Consider the following 17539-nt stretch of genomic DNA (forward strand, 5'->3'; position numbering starts at 1 on the left):
TAGGGTTGTAGAACATGAGCTAAGATGTGTTTCGGGTTGATGCGAATGGCTTATTCATTTTTGTGGGAAAGAATAAGAAGCAATTGGTGGAAAAAAAGAAAGTGAATAGGCTGGCGGTATAGGTTTGTAAGGTGATCTGCGAGCAGAGGCATGCTACGAACTCTTCCTGAGAACTCACAAGAGTTCTATAAAAGGCGATGAGATGCAAGGTCCGAAATTGGAGATCGTAGAAGTAAGTGTCGATCAATACATTTTCACAGCGTCTTTGGAAACATAGCAAAGCTAAAGCAATTGGCGAGAACCATCATTTACCATGGCTCCCAAATCCATCATTAGCCTTTTCTCTCTTCTGCCCATCACGGCTGTCCTTGCCTTGAATCCGAGCTGTGCTCCCGGAGGCAATTTCGACTTCACCGTTTGGAGTCTTCAGCTTCCCACAGGCAGCGACGGCAGCGTCGACACCATCAAAAGCAAAGCTCTTCAAGGCTGCAGCGGCTACACTGGTCCTACATTCTACACCGACAAGACCAATGGCGAGCTCATTCTCACGGCACCGGGCAACCCGGACCTCACCGGCTGTGCCACCACCTCCGGTAGCGAGCACTGCCGGACTGAGCTGCGCGAAGTAAACAAGAGCGGCCAAAACACCAATTGGCCTCCTACTGGCACCAATACGAATACCGTAAGGTTGAAGGTTGTCAAGGCAGACGACGGCACTCACGGCACCGCCATTGGCCAAGTGTTTGCCGCAGAAGCCAGCAAGCCGCTTGCTGAGATGTACTACAGCACCAAAGGCGATATCGTCGTTGGCGTGAAGCAGGATGCGGATAGCGATCAGGTGGTGATCAAGCTTGGGAACGTCCCTGTAGGAACGTACTTTACCTATATCATGTCTTATTCGAACAATGTCTTGAGCATTTCTATCAATGGAAATAAGACGACGCTTTCGACTTTCGACTGGGACTCTCCCAATTGCTATTTCAAGACTGGGAATTACAATCAGGGCAAGACGGCCGTTACATCGGAGGTGCACATCCAGTCTATAAACGTGGTACATTCTTAAAAGCTTGCAAGGTCGATGCGGTATATGGTGATTTGAACAGTTTCGGCGATGGCGGGATATGGAGATTAGGGGATGCGTGAATAGTGGTTTAGGGGGCTGTAGAGGAAGGAGTTGATGCTACCTTGGGCACGCTAGTTGTCGTATATACACATGGAATACGAAGCTACTATCGTTTTCACTTTCCTATTTATACCGAGTGCATTAGCGTTCTCCGATCATCCCATTGGAACAAACTAGGATAGTCTTCCTGTTGATTCATGGCCACATGTTATTTGTATGTATTGAGATGTAGGGTCGGTCTTGTTTATTCCGCCTGCTGATCATGTAACTCAGTATGTCACTGTTTACAACACTGATACGTGCTCTTGTTCCAACAATGGCTGTCCTACATCGTTGTCTGTCATGAAGTCAAACGTCCGCAACTAGATAAGACTCCTTGAATCCACCCCTGTCTAATTACATATAAATACGAATCCTTCGAAAAGCTGGCGAGCTAGGAGATTCTAGAAGGTTAGCTGTGAACTGTTGTGGATTCCCTCGCTCACTACCAATATGAGTTGAGACAGCTACCCAAGCATGTCTCATTGGTGGACAATTAAATCCCACAGGATCAGCAAATGTCTATAGAGGTCCTCATGCATCTTTTATCTACCCTATCTTGGTATGCTTCATAGCATCACAACTGCCTCTCGCGCTTCTGGAAATTTGTTGACTCGTTGTTGACCGGAATGGGTTATTGCTATAGGAGGCAAGACTGACATGGTCGAAAAGAGTAGTGGTAGCAAATGGTAGCAGTAGTGGCTAAATGTTTCGGTAGCAACCCGAAGAGTTGCAGCATGTTCCCGCATGCATTTAACGTTGCTCCATATTAGGAAAGAGCTAAAAAAAAGCTAAGCAAAAGCTTGTCCAGAATTAAGTGGCATTAGTGTTGTCTTTGCAATTTACCGACGGAATCGGAGAATCTATTTACTATTGACGTGTGTTTGTACTCTAATGCGGATCTTGCCCGTCGCCCACGTTGAGAAGGATAGGGAAAATGTTCGTGTTTCATGCTATTAATGAGGACTATGGGCATATGCGGTATGATCCAGAGCAGAGGTTAACTTGTGTTGCGCTGATTTGGAGTTCTAGCTTTGGAAAGCGCGCTGTATCCATGTTTGATGTAGAAATGGGTACTCTGGAAGTTCAAGAGCTGACCTCAGGAGTGTAAAGCATATTTATGATCTTGGAGTTTGTCTATCGCCGCTCAAAAGATTGTTGACTCAGTTACTCGGCTCACATGCCCGAGTATCAATGACCAAGCACAGTTTGAGTCCAAGCACTACTGACCATTGTGCCTTGTGAGTCTCTGAGTTCCGACCCATGACACAACGTATGGTGGGCTGCACTGGAAGGTGACAGTCCATCTCCACTTTGCTCGCGGCCATGGCCGGAACATCGCATACAAACTCCTCTTATTGCAAAGACCTTTGCTCTAAACTAAACAAACGTGTAGACTTCTGATAGAAGCTAATTCGTTAATCTACAGTAATCCCTTTTTCTGCTGGTCATATTGAATAGATCTCTCTTCCAACTTGATTGGTGGAATCGCCGATGCAAACATGTATAAGTTGGGCACAGCTCACAGCTTGTATCCACGTTGCCAGGCTAGTGAATTGCTAGATCGTTTCTAGTTGAGAACAGATCCTGCAGCAAGCTAAATCCCCACATGGTCCTGATACGGTGGCTGCCGAGGTGTTTAATGACAGGACCTCTCAGGGCAGAGATCTGCGCCATTGCACGACTAATCATGCCCAATGCCCTGAATTGGAGCCAGACTTGCTTCTCTCTCAACCCTCCTGCTTGGCGTAACGTTGAGAATAGCTGCTGCAGATAGGTGAATAATTTGTTGGCTGGCCATTCTGACTTCTAAGAGCTGTTCTGACACTGCAATGCGTCAGACAATCTGATAGCAGCGCGGTAAAAGATGGTCAGCAGTTGGTGGATTATTCATTATATCCCTTGGCAGACACTTAATTTAAGCTTCAGCTTCCTTCTATAGGCTAGAAGTTATGCTTACTCACCACTTTCAGCGGTGACATCTGCCCACGGCATACACTCAACTGAGCTATAAGCTGGTTATCTGATACGAGATGATTCGATATTACTAGCCTCCTGTACGACTTCCATCGCGGAAAAAAAATTCAGAATGTCCATTCCTCGTAAAAAAGGACTTGCCCTGGCTGAAAGAGGAAGCTGGGTGTAAGCCTTTTATTAACGTTACAACTAGTCACAGAAAACAAGGGGCGATGACCGATTCAGCGCATACAAGCAGAATTGTGGCTGCGGCAGGTCGCGAAAGCCGATGATGTAGAAGGCCTAGCGCAGGGGGCCGACGAGCCACTAACACGGCGGAAATAGTATTGGCTATGTTTGCTGTTAGCAATAGTACATGTGATGGTATGCCAGCAAGGCTGGCCTCGGAGGGCTCCCTTGTCAGAAATAGCTATACCTCTCGTATAGACAGACGGAATATCGCGGGGCCAATGGTTCTAAAATAATGGGAACTTTATGCGGAGGTGCCGAGGAGAGATGTCACTGTTCAGCCCGATGTTTATATAAACCGCTTGTGCTGCCTCGATTGAAGCTGAGATCTCGCTCCTCACCTCCAGTCAACTCTCAACACAGCTCGACAACAGCCACTCGATCAAGATGCGCAGCTTCGATACTCTCCTGTTCACTGCCCTCGCGGCCTCACCGGCCCTGGCTCGCCAGGTTCCCGCCAATGTCCAGAGCTTGTACAACTCGATCCGTGCTCAGGGCTCTTGCAAGAACATTCTCAAGGGCGGCTTCTACAGCCAGGAGGGCGACTCCAAGAGTGAGTCGATAAGCAAATACATCCCGGTTATGCTTAAACGTGGTTATTAACTGGGACTGTAGACTTCAGCTACTGTGGTGACCACTTGAACGACTACGGCATCATGTACCTCCAAGGCACCGACGGCAACCTGGTCAACATGGATATCGACTGCGACGGTGCTCTTGGCACTGGCGACGGCAGCTGTGACAGCTCCCAGGATACCCAGGGCGAGACCGCCTTCAAGGACACCATCACCAGCTACAAGGTCGGTGTCAAGGATCTCAACGCCTACATCCACTCCTACGTGGTGCTGGGTAACGAGGGTAGCAAGTCTGGCTACGTGACCTTTGAGCCAGAGTCAGTCGGCGTTGACCCTCTGTCTCTCGTTGCCGTGGTTTGTGGCAACAAGATGGTAAGCAGTCAACTACCTATCAAACAGTGGGCTCTGAAAGACAATTCCAACTAACACCAACGTCAGTTCTACGGTGTCTGGGGCGATACCAACGGCGACGACGGCCCACCATTGGTCGGTGAGGTCTCTGACGCTCTCGGCCGAGCCTGCTACGGCAGCGCCGTCAACGGCAACGCAGCCCACGATGCCAACGACGTGCTGTACATCGCCTTCACCGGCGCCAGTGCTGTTCCCGGCGCCAAGGGAGCCAAATGGTCCGCTTCCTCCTTCACCGACTTCGAGGCTTCTCTCGGCGCCCTCGGCGACAGCCTCGTTGCCCGTATCGGCAGCTCCGGCGGCTCTACTCCTCCTCCTGCGTCCTCCACCAAGCCCTCTGGCAGCCAGCCTACCTGCTCTTGGTCTGGCCACTGTGCTGGAGCCCAGTGCAGCAGCGACGATGACTGCTCCGATGACTTGGTCTGCAAGAGCGGCAAGTGTGCCACCGACAGCTAAGTCTGCGGCTCTTGATGAGACTGAAAGGCGATGCTATTTTCTGCGAGCTTAACGTTTCGGCGCCAATTGGTGGCTGAGACATGGCCTTGACGGCATTGCCTGAACGAAGTACGACTTGGATTATTTTAATTAATTGTATATAGATGGTGCCATGCGCCGCCAACTGTATATACTCTTATGACAGCGTGGATTTGAACAAATATTTTATTTGCGAGGATAACTTCCCTTTCCGCAATGAATCTTGATGATGGCTAATTGTTTGTGTTGCTCCGCAAGCAACTTGGCTCTTGTCAGCCATGTGGCCATGAACACATTGTAAAACATGCCAGAAACATTCCTGAATTCCGAGATCCGCAGTTCCATTTCTGGTAATCTCAGCTGAACTTCATGGAAACTACAGCCACGGTCATACCGCCCGTAGGGGATGGTAGTGCTCCGTGGATGCGAGGCATTAATCTTTATTAAGGTGAGCCAATGCCCACATTATTCGGCACGGCGCCACATGGACGAAACAAACGTCGGATGATGTTCCCGCACATGTAATTACGACTGATTCTACGACTATGTTACAATTGCACTCCAGCATTATTCACATTACATCATGTCACAATACCAGTGGGAAAAAGAAGCATAGAGTCTCTGCAGAGTAATATCGTGCAATTCATATATACATTGCGAGTCATATATACGTCCACATCTAACGTATCGGCGTCGCCGTCAACAATATGTACAACTGCCGGCGAAGAATCATATGTGGTGTGTCTGTATTTAAAAAGCCTTTGTTAGTCACACGAAACAGCATGGCCGCAACTGGCGGAGGAGAGCGTATTACGAACCATCAAAAGAGGTTATGTACAAGAAGGAAGCCTCACATTACAGAGGTAAGTTGCGTCATTTATGCGGAAGCCTTGGGGGCGTGGCCCTCGGGAATAGGACGCTTGTTGGCGTACTTGAGGTCGACGAGGTTCTTCTCCCGGGTGGCAGTGGTAGAGACATCACGCTTGGAAGCGGCAGCCTTGGGAGCGTGGCCCTCAGGGATGGGACGCTTGTTGGCGTACTTCAAGTCGACGAGGTTCTTCTCCCGAGTAGCGGTAGTGGAAACGTCGCGCTTAGAGGCAGCGGCCTTGGGAGCGTGACCCTCGGGAACAGGCCTCTTGTTGGCGTACTTGAGGTCGGAGAGGTTCTTCTCGCGGGTAGCAGTAGCAGCGGCCTCGGAGCGCTTGCCAGCAGGGCCGTGAATGGCAGCGGCATCGAGAGGCCTCGAGTTGGCGTATCGGAGGGCAGCGACCTCCTTGGTCTGCTTGGTGGTGGGAGCAGCAAGGGCGAGGCCAGCGAGGGCGGCGGCGATGAAGGTGGCGGTCTTCATGGTTGCTAAAGTAAAGAAGAGTTGGAGTAGAAGGCTGGTTCGAAGGCGTTTGTCTACTATGCAAAATCCGGGGCAAGACTTCAAGAGGTTGAGAACAGTTCTGGGGGCGAGAAGCAGCGCTTCTATATACTAGATGCTACTGATCGATCGAGAAGCCTCCTGAGCCAAGCAACTCGCCAACGCACTCATCCGGTTTGTTCACAACCCCAGGTTTGTCTCCTGCTCCTTGTAGGTTCGCGCGGGATGCATAGTAATATGCATTTTGACCGAAAGATGTGCCGATATGAGGCCCAATCAGGAAGGTGGATTTCCTAATAGGTGGTCAGGCGCTAAAGCTTCGTTTGGCCGCTTGCGGAAGGATAATGGTGCTAAAAGGTCCGCTGAGAACAGGCAAAAAGAGGGAGAAGCGCACCGTAAGCACGGCTTGTAGAGGGAAATAAGGACCTGGTGCTCAGGTGAACTCTTGGAAGGCGTCACGGTTTCTGATCGTCGATATCAGATGGGCGGATATGGGGAACAATGGAAGCGTGCAAGATCTTGGTAGCACATGGGAGGCACATGTTGCTACTTTCGCACTATGCCTGGGCTCCGCTCACATGAAGTGCTAGTGTTATTACAGGTATCTTCCCTTCATGCTCCTAAACGACCACGCAAGGCACCAGTCAAGAACCCAGAAGAATACGCACTTGTAGCACCACTAGTACCGATATTTTGTAGGCTCTATCCCCCTTGGCAGTAGTACTAACAGTAGCAGGATTCTATACCTGGCAGAGCAGCAAGGAAGCACGGAAGTTTTCGTCGATATCGGTGGGCATCTGATTGCCAGGCCCGGTATGGCTAAATCACCCGCATCGCCGTACCTTAATTGCTCAGGTGCCTGGGCTCTGCATTTAGCGTCGCCATGGGTGGCCGATCCTCCACCCCGCCGTTGCCTGTAACTACCGCTTAGAGGCATCGCCAGGAGGAGGATGGAGTGCAGTAGACAGAATCAGGCTGCTTGGCATCATCTATAGCCGGGTCAGAAGGCCCGTTTTCACTGCTGGGCCATGCTTAGGGTGTATGAAGTATATATACATGTTCAGGAGATGATGGCCCAGTGACGACGAAGATGCCTGTCTTACGTACTATTTGTATACGCACACGTACTGGTACCTACTACATCATGCGAGAACTCCAATAGTCCTACCATATAGGCAGGCAGAGAACATGGTTCAATAGGTGCCAAGCGTTCTATTTTCTTTATCAGCGTATTGAATCTCGCATTACCGCCTGCCCCTTTGGCTTCTAACGGATGCTCTCAACCTCGGCTTCGTAAGCCGCCATGTCGACGGATCGGTGGAACTGTTTACGCGCGACTTGTTGAGTGTCAATAAGTCAGATCAGTACCTCCATGATTATGTTGCCAATGCCATTTTTTAGTGCTATATGCGCCGTTGGGATGCGGTAGGGTCAAGTAAAGGGGCACAAACTTGAAACAGATATGCGCTATAAACATCGTGAAGGTACAAGTAGACAGACTAATACCAGGCTTTACAGCTTATTACCCTATAATTCGGCATTTGACGGCATCGTAAATTGCTACCATGGCCAAAGATGGCTAGTACACCTTTTGTTCTCCGAATGTTTCTCCTGTTTCTCTTGTTCCTACTATGTCCCATGAGCTCGTGGAGATGGCGCTCGTAACCTGGGAAAGGGCTACGACTATCATGATGCGGAACGCCATTTGAGTGGACAACTCTTGTTGCTCCTATGGCTGCAGTATGGTGCCAACGTCGGCTTCTAGCGTCATGATATAAACAATTTGAGTCATGCAATTCGAGATTTTGTCGATTCGGCGTAGTTCGATATCGCGCTCTACTTGATCGCTAGGGCCATTCCGCCTCAAGCTGGCCCTTGGATGCAAGGCTAAGGCTCCAATGCAAGAGCTGGGTTCCAACTGAAAGATCTCTTACACAAGGCTCAACGGAGAACTGCTTATTGTTTATTGTATATGCCATTGCAACTCTGAGAATCGCGGCCTATCGCTGCTCGCCCATTCACGCCTCGCCTTGGATTCTATATACAATCTTTTCTCCGCTAATAGGTCGCATGTAGTCCTCTGTACGGCTTGTATCCTGCCTCTTTGACACAAGTCCGCTGCCCAAGAGGGTGAATCCGTCTGGCACAATTCTCTCTAGTCCTCCTGGCATGAGTCGCACGGGATTCGGCTCCAGTTTCACATTCCCATCGGCTGCGGCTGTGCTCAAGAAGTTGAAGAACTTTGTGGCAAACACACGTGCTTCAGGGTTGGCAGGAAATATTGCTCCTATTATAATTATTAGCATTATGGAGTCTTGGCATCATGGTGGTTATTATCGCAACTCCATTTAAGAATGGACGATGGGGTATCCTCAACCTACCGTTATATCCGATTTCATGACCCAGTCCCTCCCAGACGGCTCCGTAGATGGGCTTGATGCGTAACTCCGATGGATCATATTGGCCTCCCTTGGGTCCACGGAATACAGCCATCTTTGCGGTTGCAGCTAAGGTGTCATGGACACTATACACAGTCTGTCCCTCCGATATGGAATCCACCGCAAAGTCAATACCCTTGCCCTCTGTAGCCTTTTTCACCTTGTCAACCCAATTAGGATCGCGGTAGTCAACCAATACATCGTAACTATAAGGGGCTTTGCGAAGCAAATCATGTTTTGAGGGGCTTGCAGTTCCGATGAGACGTATTTTGCGGCCAGAAGTGCGAGCCGCATGCTGAACCAACTGAGCAGCGTATAGGCCAAGAGAGGTAGATGCACTATAGATGAGCACGTTGGTGATGCCACTTCCATTGGTTGTCAAGGCTCCAGTTTGGTCATCGAAGGGGCATGGGAGTCCAAGACGCGAATAGACTCCTTGTGCCGCAGTCAATCCGCACATGCTGATGGTCGAGGCATCTGAGAGTGACATGCCATCAGGCACTGACCAGAGAAGATCATATGGAGCAGTGATGTACTCAGCAAACGCTCCCGGTCGATCATTGGTAGAGCAAGCTGAAGTGTCAGGGCTGTCAGTCTATCATGCTTAAGTCGCCGTGTATGCAGTCTTTGCGTAACTCACCACCTTGATGAAAACCTGCAACGCGGCCACCAATTCTAGCACGAAGGTCGGTTGAGGAACTCAGATCAGGTCCAACTGCGGTGATCACTCCGGCAAAGTCGGTTCCAATAACGCGTTGCTCTTGTTCTGCAATTGGATGGACCACGTATATAGAATCTATGGGATTAAGCGCCACAGCATGAACGCGAATGAGGACTTCGCCGTCGCGAGGCTTGGGCACGGGGATCTCCTGAACAGAGACATCTTTTGTCGAAGGGGTGAGAATGAGAGCCTTCATCTTGAAGTTTGGCTATATGTCAATCTAAAATCAAGACAGAAATAGATAGATTTTGAAATGAAGACTGGATATAAGAGTCCTGATGAATATCGGCGGGGTGGAGACCGTATAATAGCAACTCGACGCTAAGTATACGGAACAGTTTACCATAAAAGGAAATCTTAGCAACTTTGGAACGAAATGGAATTTCGATCCTTATTTATTCAAAGCCCTTTTTCCTTTTACCCCGCTGATAGCTAGACCAATATTAGGACCAAAAGCTTCATCTTTAGCCATTTGTAAGCCTCAATGCTAGCACGAACTCTCTAGCTACAATGTCTGCATCGCCAACTACTACCTCAGCATGCGCTTGTGCACCACAAACCGAGGTAATAAAAGTCTAGATGTCAATAAAAGGTCTCAATGATTAGTATCAAAAAATTGGATTGATAATTCAAAATTGGCTTTTGATTTATAATAAAGGGTTCTGTTTGTTCGAAATCTGAGCATTATGACATAGCCCTGTCGTTTTAGGCTCTGAATCACGGCGGTCATGGCGCTGAACGAAGCGCGAGATAGGCTGAGTGCGCGCTATCAGGAGTAACCAGGTACGACTTTTTCTAAAGCGGTGTTTGGGCTAACGTGGCGTTCTAAGGCGTTGAGATATCTTGCTGTCAGTGAACTAGAGCCAGAGCTTAATAGAGTAGTTTTAGAGATTGGCAACTTAAAGATTGTAGTTCCGTGAATGAGCAAGTCGATTAGCATGGGAGTATTCTCTTCAGTTTCCTATACCGAATTTAAGAGGCTGAGACAAATCCTGGTTTATCCTTGGCTTGTTTTCAGCTTAATCGAAGACTAAAGTCTCCATGTCTCCTAAAGACTCAAGGCTCCTATACTGGCAGCGCTAATACAGCTAAACTTGATCGCTGGATTACGGGGAATGCATTTCTCATCAGGTAAGCTCTAACGAATCGCTAGCCCTATTAGGATTATGTAGCCACTTATTTCTCTATCTGGCGTTTGCCCAAGAAGTGGAACTTCTACTTGTGATAAAACAACCGTATTCAACTTTCTCATCATTGGCCCACACATATCTATTTGAAGATTAATGCCAGTTCTGTTTGTTTAAACATTTTTATGCAATAAACGCTAACGCTGTGAGATCCCGTTTCTTTCCGCTGCGTAGCCACTCACTGTCTTCGCCACTTATATAAGGTAAGCAACATGCGCAGCAGCATGTCGAAACCCGCATTGGCCGCATTTATCACAGTTTCTTCCAAGGTCTCATTGGATTCTTGTGCGGAAATGTTCTTTTTAATAAGCATACACTTTGAGAGTCTGAAAGAAGAGTATAAGAATCTGCCTGCAACGCGACTAAAGCGGAACTGTTTTGCCCTGGCTTTAACAGGGTGAATGGTTGGTTAAAAGTGCAATTCACAAAGGTTTTGAGAGATCTGTTATTGACATCAACAAGATTTATGAAGGTGGTGGTCTCATCATGGTTGAGAGAGAGAGATGTACTATTTAAATATAACCTGCCCATATGTCGCAATTCCAATTTTGAAGGTGAGCAAATTTTAGCAACAGTTACTGAGTAGACATTCAACTTGAGATAGCTTGGTATTTTCAAAGCCCTTGCTAGGTCATAAAACGCATATTGACGGACAGGCCCTTTTGTGCTTGGACAATCGCTTCTATCTGCTTCTATTTGCTCATTTCACAAAAGTCTAGCACTCGTTCTGGGCTCACCGATCCGCAAGTAAAATGACTCAATCAACTCAAATTTTACGATGTATTAGTCAGACAGCCATCAAAGCTGATGCTCTCACTTACCTGGGAGATCATCTCATATACTATTGCATACTGCGTAGCCATCACCGTCACACATCCACTCCGGTCAATACTGCCTAGGTATGGTGATACACTGCTTGCGAAGTTCGTCTTCGATGCGAATGGAGCAAGCATTGATACCAGTGAATCCAAGACTGAAAACAAAGGAGCTACTTTGCTTTTGTCTTTTGTAACACGACTGATGAGTAAAAATACCGAATGTCTTCATATTAGTATGGACCTTCTTGATAGATAGAAGCTGCAAGTTTGAATCCGTTTCAGTTTGGAGAATCATGAGATTGTTCTAGGCTGTGGGAGAAGATGTGTATCACGAACTATTGTGACTTGGTCAGACATCAGCATGTTTCTTAGCTACTGAAGGCTGCGGATATATCTCCTAATAAAGAATGTATCGTACGTAATGGCTGAAATTGATGTAGAAACTGCATATTTTCTCAAAGATGCGTGATTGCCTTCATTGTTCATGCAGTGAGAGTAGATACGATAAGAGAGCGTTTTATATTTTTTTTACCAGTCCCATAACTATCATTGGGAGCTATTTAGACCCGAAGCTTTGGATTAGTAATGTCAACTTGTATTGGTATTCGAAATCATCATCTTATATGCATGTGCTGGCTCGAGAATTGGCACAGCGATCTCGTCCGTGGAGGTAGTGAACTTACGCTAGCTTACGTCAAATCACAAGTCGTACGCCCTTGGTACGATTTATCAGCGATAGTCTATTTGTCAGCTTCTTGAGAATTTCTACTGATTGTTGTAAGGGATCATGTCGGCAAATATGGGATGACTTGGGCCCTGAAGCCCGAGGTAAGGATGCATGATTCATAGAATGGGTAATAGATGGCGATGGAGTCAATCACTCGTTACATGTATTCGAGATGATTAAAAGTGTAGATAATCTCATTAATACAATTTTCAGTTCTAAATCATGCCCAAGATCAAACGTCTCAGCTATTCGGTGTGCTATGCGATATAGCCGGTATATCCATGTGAGAGACTGGGTTTACCTGCCTCTAGAATAAAGTATTAGAATATCCAGAAGTGGGACAGTAAACAGTACTTCAATAAAATTATACAACGTATATATTGATGATCAAGAATGATGAGATTAGTAGCGTAAGCTGGACGGTACTAAAAACTGTCCGCCGTTTATATGATCTTGGAGGATACGATCTAAATCAAACTCTACTTGTAACGATCGGTGCTGCCAGTCGAGGCAAATAGGTTGGCTTTGAAGCCAATCAGGTGTGAATAAATCCATATCAAGACCTTGTTGTTGATATATGTGAAGACTTTGCTCAATATGACCGTCTGGTAGTCGACGTGACAAATGTGCGTCACCAAGAAGATAATACATCAAGCCATCATTGCTCATGAGCAAATCATCTATCTCAGCTGGCTTCGCATAGTACGTAATAAAGTCAGTGCCATTCGCATCTGGGATGAGAACTGATATTGTTCGCGATGAGGGTTCTGGATAGCGCAATTGCAGATCTTCTTGCAAAGCGCTATTATTCACCTCGAATGAATGCCAAGTCTCAAGGCTAGCGGCATAGACCAATCCGTTATATAGTCCTTGCCTCCCGGAATGTTTCATCAACTGTGTGATCCAAAGCAACCAGGAAGGCTCAGGGGAACACTGTCCGATTATGTAAAGCATAGACAACATTCCATTTTCGAGGTCTTCGCAAGGCAATGGAGATGAACATCTCGCACTCCTACTACTCGGCGCTATTGCTTTGCAGGCTCCGTCTGTTGCCGCAAATCGCAACGTTTCGTAAAAGTGCAAGTGTGCCAGGCGTTTGTGTGTTTCTGTATTTACGCCGCCTTCGAGGATGGACAATAGCCAAAAGGTGCGGCCCAGAAGAAAACTACAAAGAGTAGCAGAGTTATCGTATAATGTCGTCGTCGAGTAGAGAGGAGGTGGAATGAGAAAAGGGTCCTCTTGAAAGTTTGCTTCGTCTGATTCAGCCATATCTGAGGCCAAGGGCAGCAGAATTGATTTGTTTGCGTCTCTCCACGCTCGCAGTTTTTGTTGCAGCCAGTAAATCTTAGCAAGAGCCATGGATTTTGAATATCGTGGCACAAGGTTCCATATAAAGTCTTCTAATCCAGATTCGGCCAAGATGTTGAGTAGATTCTGCCGCAAAGATGTCGGTGTCCCAGGAACGTCTTCGGATACCGTAAGGGTTTGCCTAGTTGAAGGCATTTTATTTTGTAGAGGCAGTGCCATGAAGCACATCCAACTCAGATTCCGAAGAGCTGTATCGAGGCAATCTAGAGCTGGAGTGTCTTTTGCTTTTTGACGTGAAACACTAGCCTTGTATAGCTCAAAATAATGGCTTGCCGAACGTATATGGTTGCACGCTGCCGTGATATTGCATGAGAAGCACTGTAGTTTATTCATTAGATTGTAAAATCCGAAATAATTTTGATGCGGATATTCTTCGTTACCTCAAAATATGCCATTAGTATAAGAGTAGCAATGAAAACCTCTTGCATCTTCTTTGCATCTTCCAAATTTCGATTTAGCTCCTGAAGAGCATGAGTGTATGATTGAATGGCAATCACTTTCGTGTCTACTCCGCGATCCTGGTCGCTTTCACCCGGCATCGACATCATTAACACGGCACGATGCATACTGCCGAGCGATGAAAACATCATGTACAAGTATTCGATTCCCCATCCTTCTTCGCATAATCTATCTCTCCAAAACCACAAGTGTTCCGCAGGAAATAGAATTGGCAGCGTGCGAAAGAGGAACTGGTGATACGCAAGCACTTCTCGAGCCCCTGCTAGTGGCCTCTGGGAGGGACGAGGGTTGCTGGGTAAACCAACAAGTGGAAGTCCATCGCTGCGGAACAGTTGGTGGGGATAATTGGCGACCTCCCCAGTTGATGAAGGTGATGAAACGTCTGATGGAAGAGAATGTGGTGGTGTTGAAGCAATGTTGCTGAGAGATGAAGATTGTCCTCGACGACCACGACGTCCGCGGCGTTGCGACTCCCGCACTTCTACCTGCTTTTTCGGAAGATAGCCTGCGCATTCGATATTTCCAGCTTCGCAGCGTTCGCATTCGGGTTTTCGTTCATCACACTTGACATGCCGTGCTCTGCAGGTGAGGCAGCCTGTTCGTCTCCTGCGTCTCTCGGTCATGATTCACGAACTTGTCAATACGCGTGTATAATCGAGTTGTTACGCCCTTGGATCCAACAATCTGGGATCGGATAGATACCCTTTGATAGTTATCGAGATAATCGAGTCAAGCGAGGTAGCCGTCTACGCCCCTACTTATTAAGCAAATTGGCCCGAGTTCGACCGACCAATGAGGCATTAGTTTCAGAACAAGATCCGCCCTGAACTTTTGGGTCGGATAGACATTCAGGACTCTCTAGCGTAATACGGAAGGTCTGCCCTATGGGCGGTCGGATAGACCACTCGGGATACGCTAGCGTAATATGGAACAATAATGCCACTGAGTGGACTCCGCGGAGATGCCACGAGTTACAGCTCAAGGAACAGAGCCTACCCGGCTTCATTAATCAGCTGAAGATATAACAAAGCTGAATAATGTTCAAAGATATTGTTAGAAACTTCGTGATGAACAATCCACTGAGTAGAATTGACGATATGTTGATGGAAAGCGACAGGAAAATATCTATAAAGGTTAAAGAGTGTGTCCCATGAGTTTAGGAGTTGTCTCAATCAATTAAAAGCATCATCATCAGCATCATCAGTTTCATTTCTTCAAAGACCGAGTTTTAGCATTCTTATCGGGCTTATAAAATCTTACATAACAAACTAAAGGCGTTTTCATATACCTTCAACACCATGTCTGCTCGCTCCAACAACACTGTGGTCATCATCGGCTCAGGCCCGGGAATTGGTTCCCACACCGCCTCCATCTTCGCTTCCAAGCGATTCAACAAAGTTGCTCTTGTGGCTAGAAACCCTGCCCAATTGGAAAAGGATGCAGCCACTGTGAGCAGTGCCGCTCCTGGACAGGTTCAAGTCAAAACCTATCCTACCGACATTGTTGATAGCGAGAAGCTCGCCGCTACTCTTTCACAGATCAAGAATGATCTTGGAGCTCCCGAGTTCATCTTGTTCAACGCTTCTATTATTGCTATGTCTCCGCTTTTGGAGTTCAGCGAGGAGGCAGTTGTGCAAGAATTGCGGATCTCCACTATTGCTCTGTACAACACTGGCAAGTGGGCTATCCCAGAACTTTCAGCTCTGGCTAAGCAAGATCCCACCGCCAAGCCAACTCTTATGGTTACAAACTCTCACCTTCCCGAGACTCCGATCGCCGATCTGTTCTCCCTATCTCTTAACAAGGCTGCTCAGAAGAGCTTGACCCTCTCTCTTCGCGAGAAGTTTGCCGCTCAGGGCATTCACATCTGCTTGCTTGTTGTTGCTGGAGCAGTCGGCGATGAAAACCCCAACCTCAACAACAAGAATATTGCTAGCAAGGCTTGGGACTTGTACAACCAGGAAAAGAGTGCCTGGTCTGAAGAGATCAGAATCAACCCATAAGCAAGCTACAATTGTTTACTAGCAAAACAGCAGAGCAGTAATTATTATCTAGACACGATAGAGATTTAGAATCCATGGGCATCTATTCCCAAATAGGCAGCACGAAAACAATACTACTGTTTTATTACTCCAAGTCACCGTAAACGGGTTTATTTCTCGATAGCCCTGTGCTTATTATACGTCAACCATATGCTTTATACACTACTAAAATGACACTACCCACTTATACATCTTGAACAAACGCTGCATCGGGAAGATCCGTTTCTCAATTAATCAGCTGATGGCATCTTAGTTTCTGACTGTGTATATTGGTCCGGTACATAAAGCACATATTGCTATTATCGTATCTAAGGCTTAGGAATCAAATCAAGATCTAAGATGTTAAACATTATGATTTGTTACTACCATCTCTAAGGCGGAGGAATTAGGTCAAGGCCCTTAACCTCCAGATGGAAAGAGTCATTCCGCGAATAAGATCCCGCAACATCTAAATCCAATCGGCCTCTCTCACACTCTTCCAAGTCCAACTCCTGGATGAGAAGCTCACCATCCTTATCCCACAATGGGCCTGCCAAAACTTGGCCAAAAGGCGAGACGATACAAGATCCTCCGGGGCTGACCATTTTGCCCTCTCGCTTAATTTCGGTAATCCACTCGGGGAGTTGGTCATCCCGAACAGCTTGATTAGCACTCAGCACAAAACAACGACCTTCGTACCCTATTGTTTCCATCAGCGGTAACCACGTCGGGCGAGCATCAGCTGTGGGTGCCAGGTAAAGATTTACATTCTGCTGGTATAGGGCCTGGCGTAGAAGGGGCATGAAGTTCTCCCAGCAGATGGCGGCGGCAAGACAAATTTTGACACCCTTGATCGTGGTACTGATGGCTTTGAGAGATTTAGGCTGGCCTTGGCCCCAAATGAGGCGTTCAGATGCAGTAGGTTGAACCTTGCGTCGTTTTCCCACAACGCCTTTGGCAGGGTCAACATAGACGACAGAGCAGTATAGAGTGCCCGCAGAACGCTCCAGAACGCCAGTGACGATGTACACTCCGGTTTCTTGAGCAATTCTCTCTAGCTCTTCTCGAACACCGTCTCCGCGTATCCCGTTTTCACTAGTGGGAAGTCTCCGATGGATCCAGTCGTCATCTGCACCTTGAGGCGTGTCTCCCAGATCGATAGCGCCTTGGAAGTAGGTCAGGTACTGCTGATAGCCATCTGGAGTCCTCTGGCCAATCTTGGCACCAAATGTTGCGAACCGGGGATATCCGCCCAGGTAAACTTCTGGGAACAGGATGAGGTCGACACCTTGAGCGGCAGCCTCTTTGACCTTGGCCTCAAGTTGCTTTAGACTGTTTGCGTTTGTGTCAAGAGTTCGACACTGAGCCGCAGCAACTTTGAGGATCTTGGGCATTGTGGCTGATTTTCTTTTCTCCTCCTCCGGGAACGACGGGTAGAACGGAATGTCGGTATGATTTGTGAAACTAGTAGAACTTCGCCCTCAAGGATATGAAAGATGGGATGATGAATGCAAACGTCTTTGGAGAAGATTGGGGCAGCCCTTTCCGTCTTTTATCTAACAGATCATGAGTATTCCGATGACTTTTCGAAGCTGCCATACGGTTACCCC

The 17539-nt window shown here is 47.4% G+C and overlaps 7 protein-coding genes across 7 annotated transcripts; 3 read left to right on the plus strand and 4 right to left on the minus strand.

Moving 5' to 3' along the window:
- Positions 1–313: 313 nt before the first annotated feature.
- On the plus strand, positions 314–1063 carry TGAM01_v206736 (hypothetical protein; the record flags this gene model as incomplete). The annotated part of the gene is made up of 1 exon (XM_018806884.1): positions 314–1063. One exon carries the CDS (start codon positions 314–316, stop codon positions 1061–1063), a length of 750 nt encoding a protein of 249 aa, XP_018659974.1.
- A 2691-nt stretch (positions 1064–3754) lies between these two features.
- On the plus strand, positions 3755–4806 carry TGAM01_v206737 (fungal chitosanase; the record flags this gene model as incomplete). The annotated part of the gene is made up of 3 exons (XM_018806883.1): positions 3755–3920; positions 3983–4314; positions 4381–4806. 3 exons carry the CDS (start codon positions 3755–3757, stop codon positions 4804–4806), a joined length of 924 nt encoding a protein of 307 aa, XP_018659973.1.
- An 895-nt stretch (positions 4807–5701) lies between these two features.
- TGAM01_v206738 (hypothetical protein) lies at positions 5702–6172 on the minus strand (the record flags this gene model as incomplete). Its single annotated transcript, XM_018806882.1, has 1 exon — positions 5702–6172. One exon carries the CDS (start codon positions 6170–6172, stop codon positions 5702–5704), a length of 471 nt encoding a protein of 156 aa, XP_018659972.1.
- A 2036-nt stretch (positions 6173–8208) lies between these two features.
- Positions 8209–9545, minus strand: TGAM01_v206739 (hypothetical protein; the record flags this gene model as incomplete). The annotated part of the gene is made up of 3 exons (XM_018806881.1): positions 8209–8477; positions 8572–9201; positions 9269–9545. 3 exons carry the CDS (start codon positions 9543–9545, stop codon positions 8209–8211), a joined length of 1176 nt encoding a protein of 391 aa, XP_018659971.1.
- A 4236-nt stretch (positions 9546–13781) lies between these two features.
- TGAM01_v206740 (C6 zinc finger domain-containing protein) lies at positions 13782–14531 on the minus strand (the record flags this gene model as incomplete). The annotated part of the gene is made up of 1 exon (XM_018806880.2): positions 13782–14531. One exon carries the CDS (start codon positions 14529–14531, stop codon positions 13782–13784), a length of 750 nt encoding a protein of 249 aa, XP_018659970.2.
- A 675-nt stretch (positions 14532–15206) lies between these two features.
- TGAM01_v206741 (hypothetical protein) lies at positions 15207–15911 on the plus strand (the record flags this gene model as incomplete). Its single annotated transcript, XM_018806879.1, has 1 exon — positions 15207–15911. One exon carries the CDS (start codon positions 15207–15209, stop codon positions 15909–15911), a length of 705 nt encoding a protein of 234 aa, XP_018659969.1.
- Positions 15912–16321: 410 nt separating this feature from the next.
- On the minus strand, positions 16322–17323 carry TGAM01_v206742 (hypothetical protein; the record flags this gene model as incomplete). Its single annotated transcript, XM_018806878.1, has 1 exon — positions 16322–17323. One exon carries the CDS (start codon positions 17321–17323, stop codon positions 16322–16324), a length of 1002 nt encoding a protein of 333 aa, XP_018659968.1.
- Positions 17324–17539: the final 216 nt, after the last annotated feature.

This window comes from Trichoderma gamsii, assembly GCF_001481775.2.
Source record: "Trichoderma gamsii strain T6085 chromosome Unknown Scaffold_23.2, whole genome shotgun sequence".
Taxonomy (NCBI): Eukaryota; Fungi; Ascomycota; class Sordariomycetes; order Hypocreales; family Hypocreaceae; genus Trichoderma; species Trichoderma gamsii.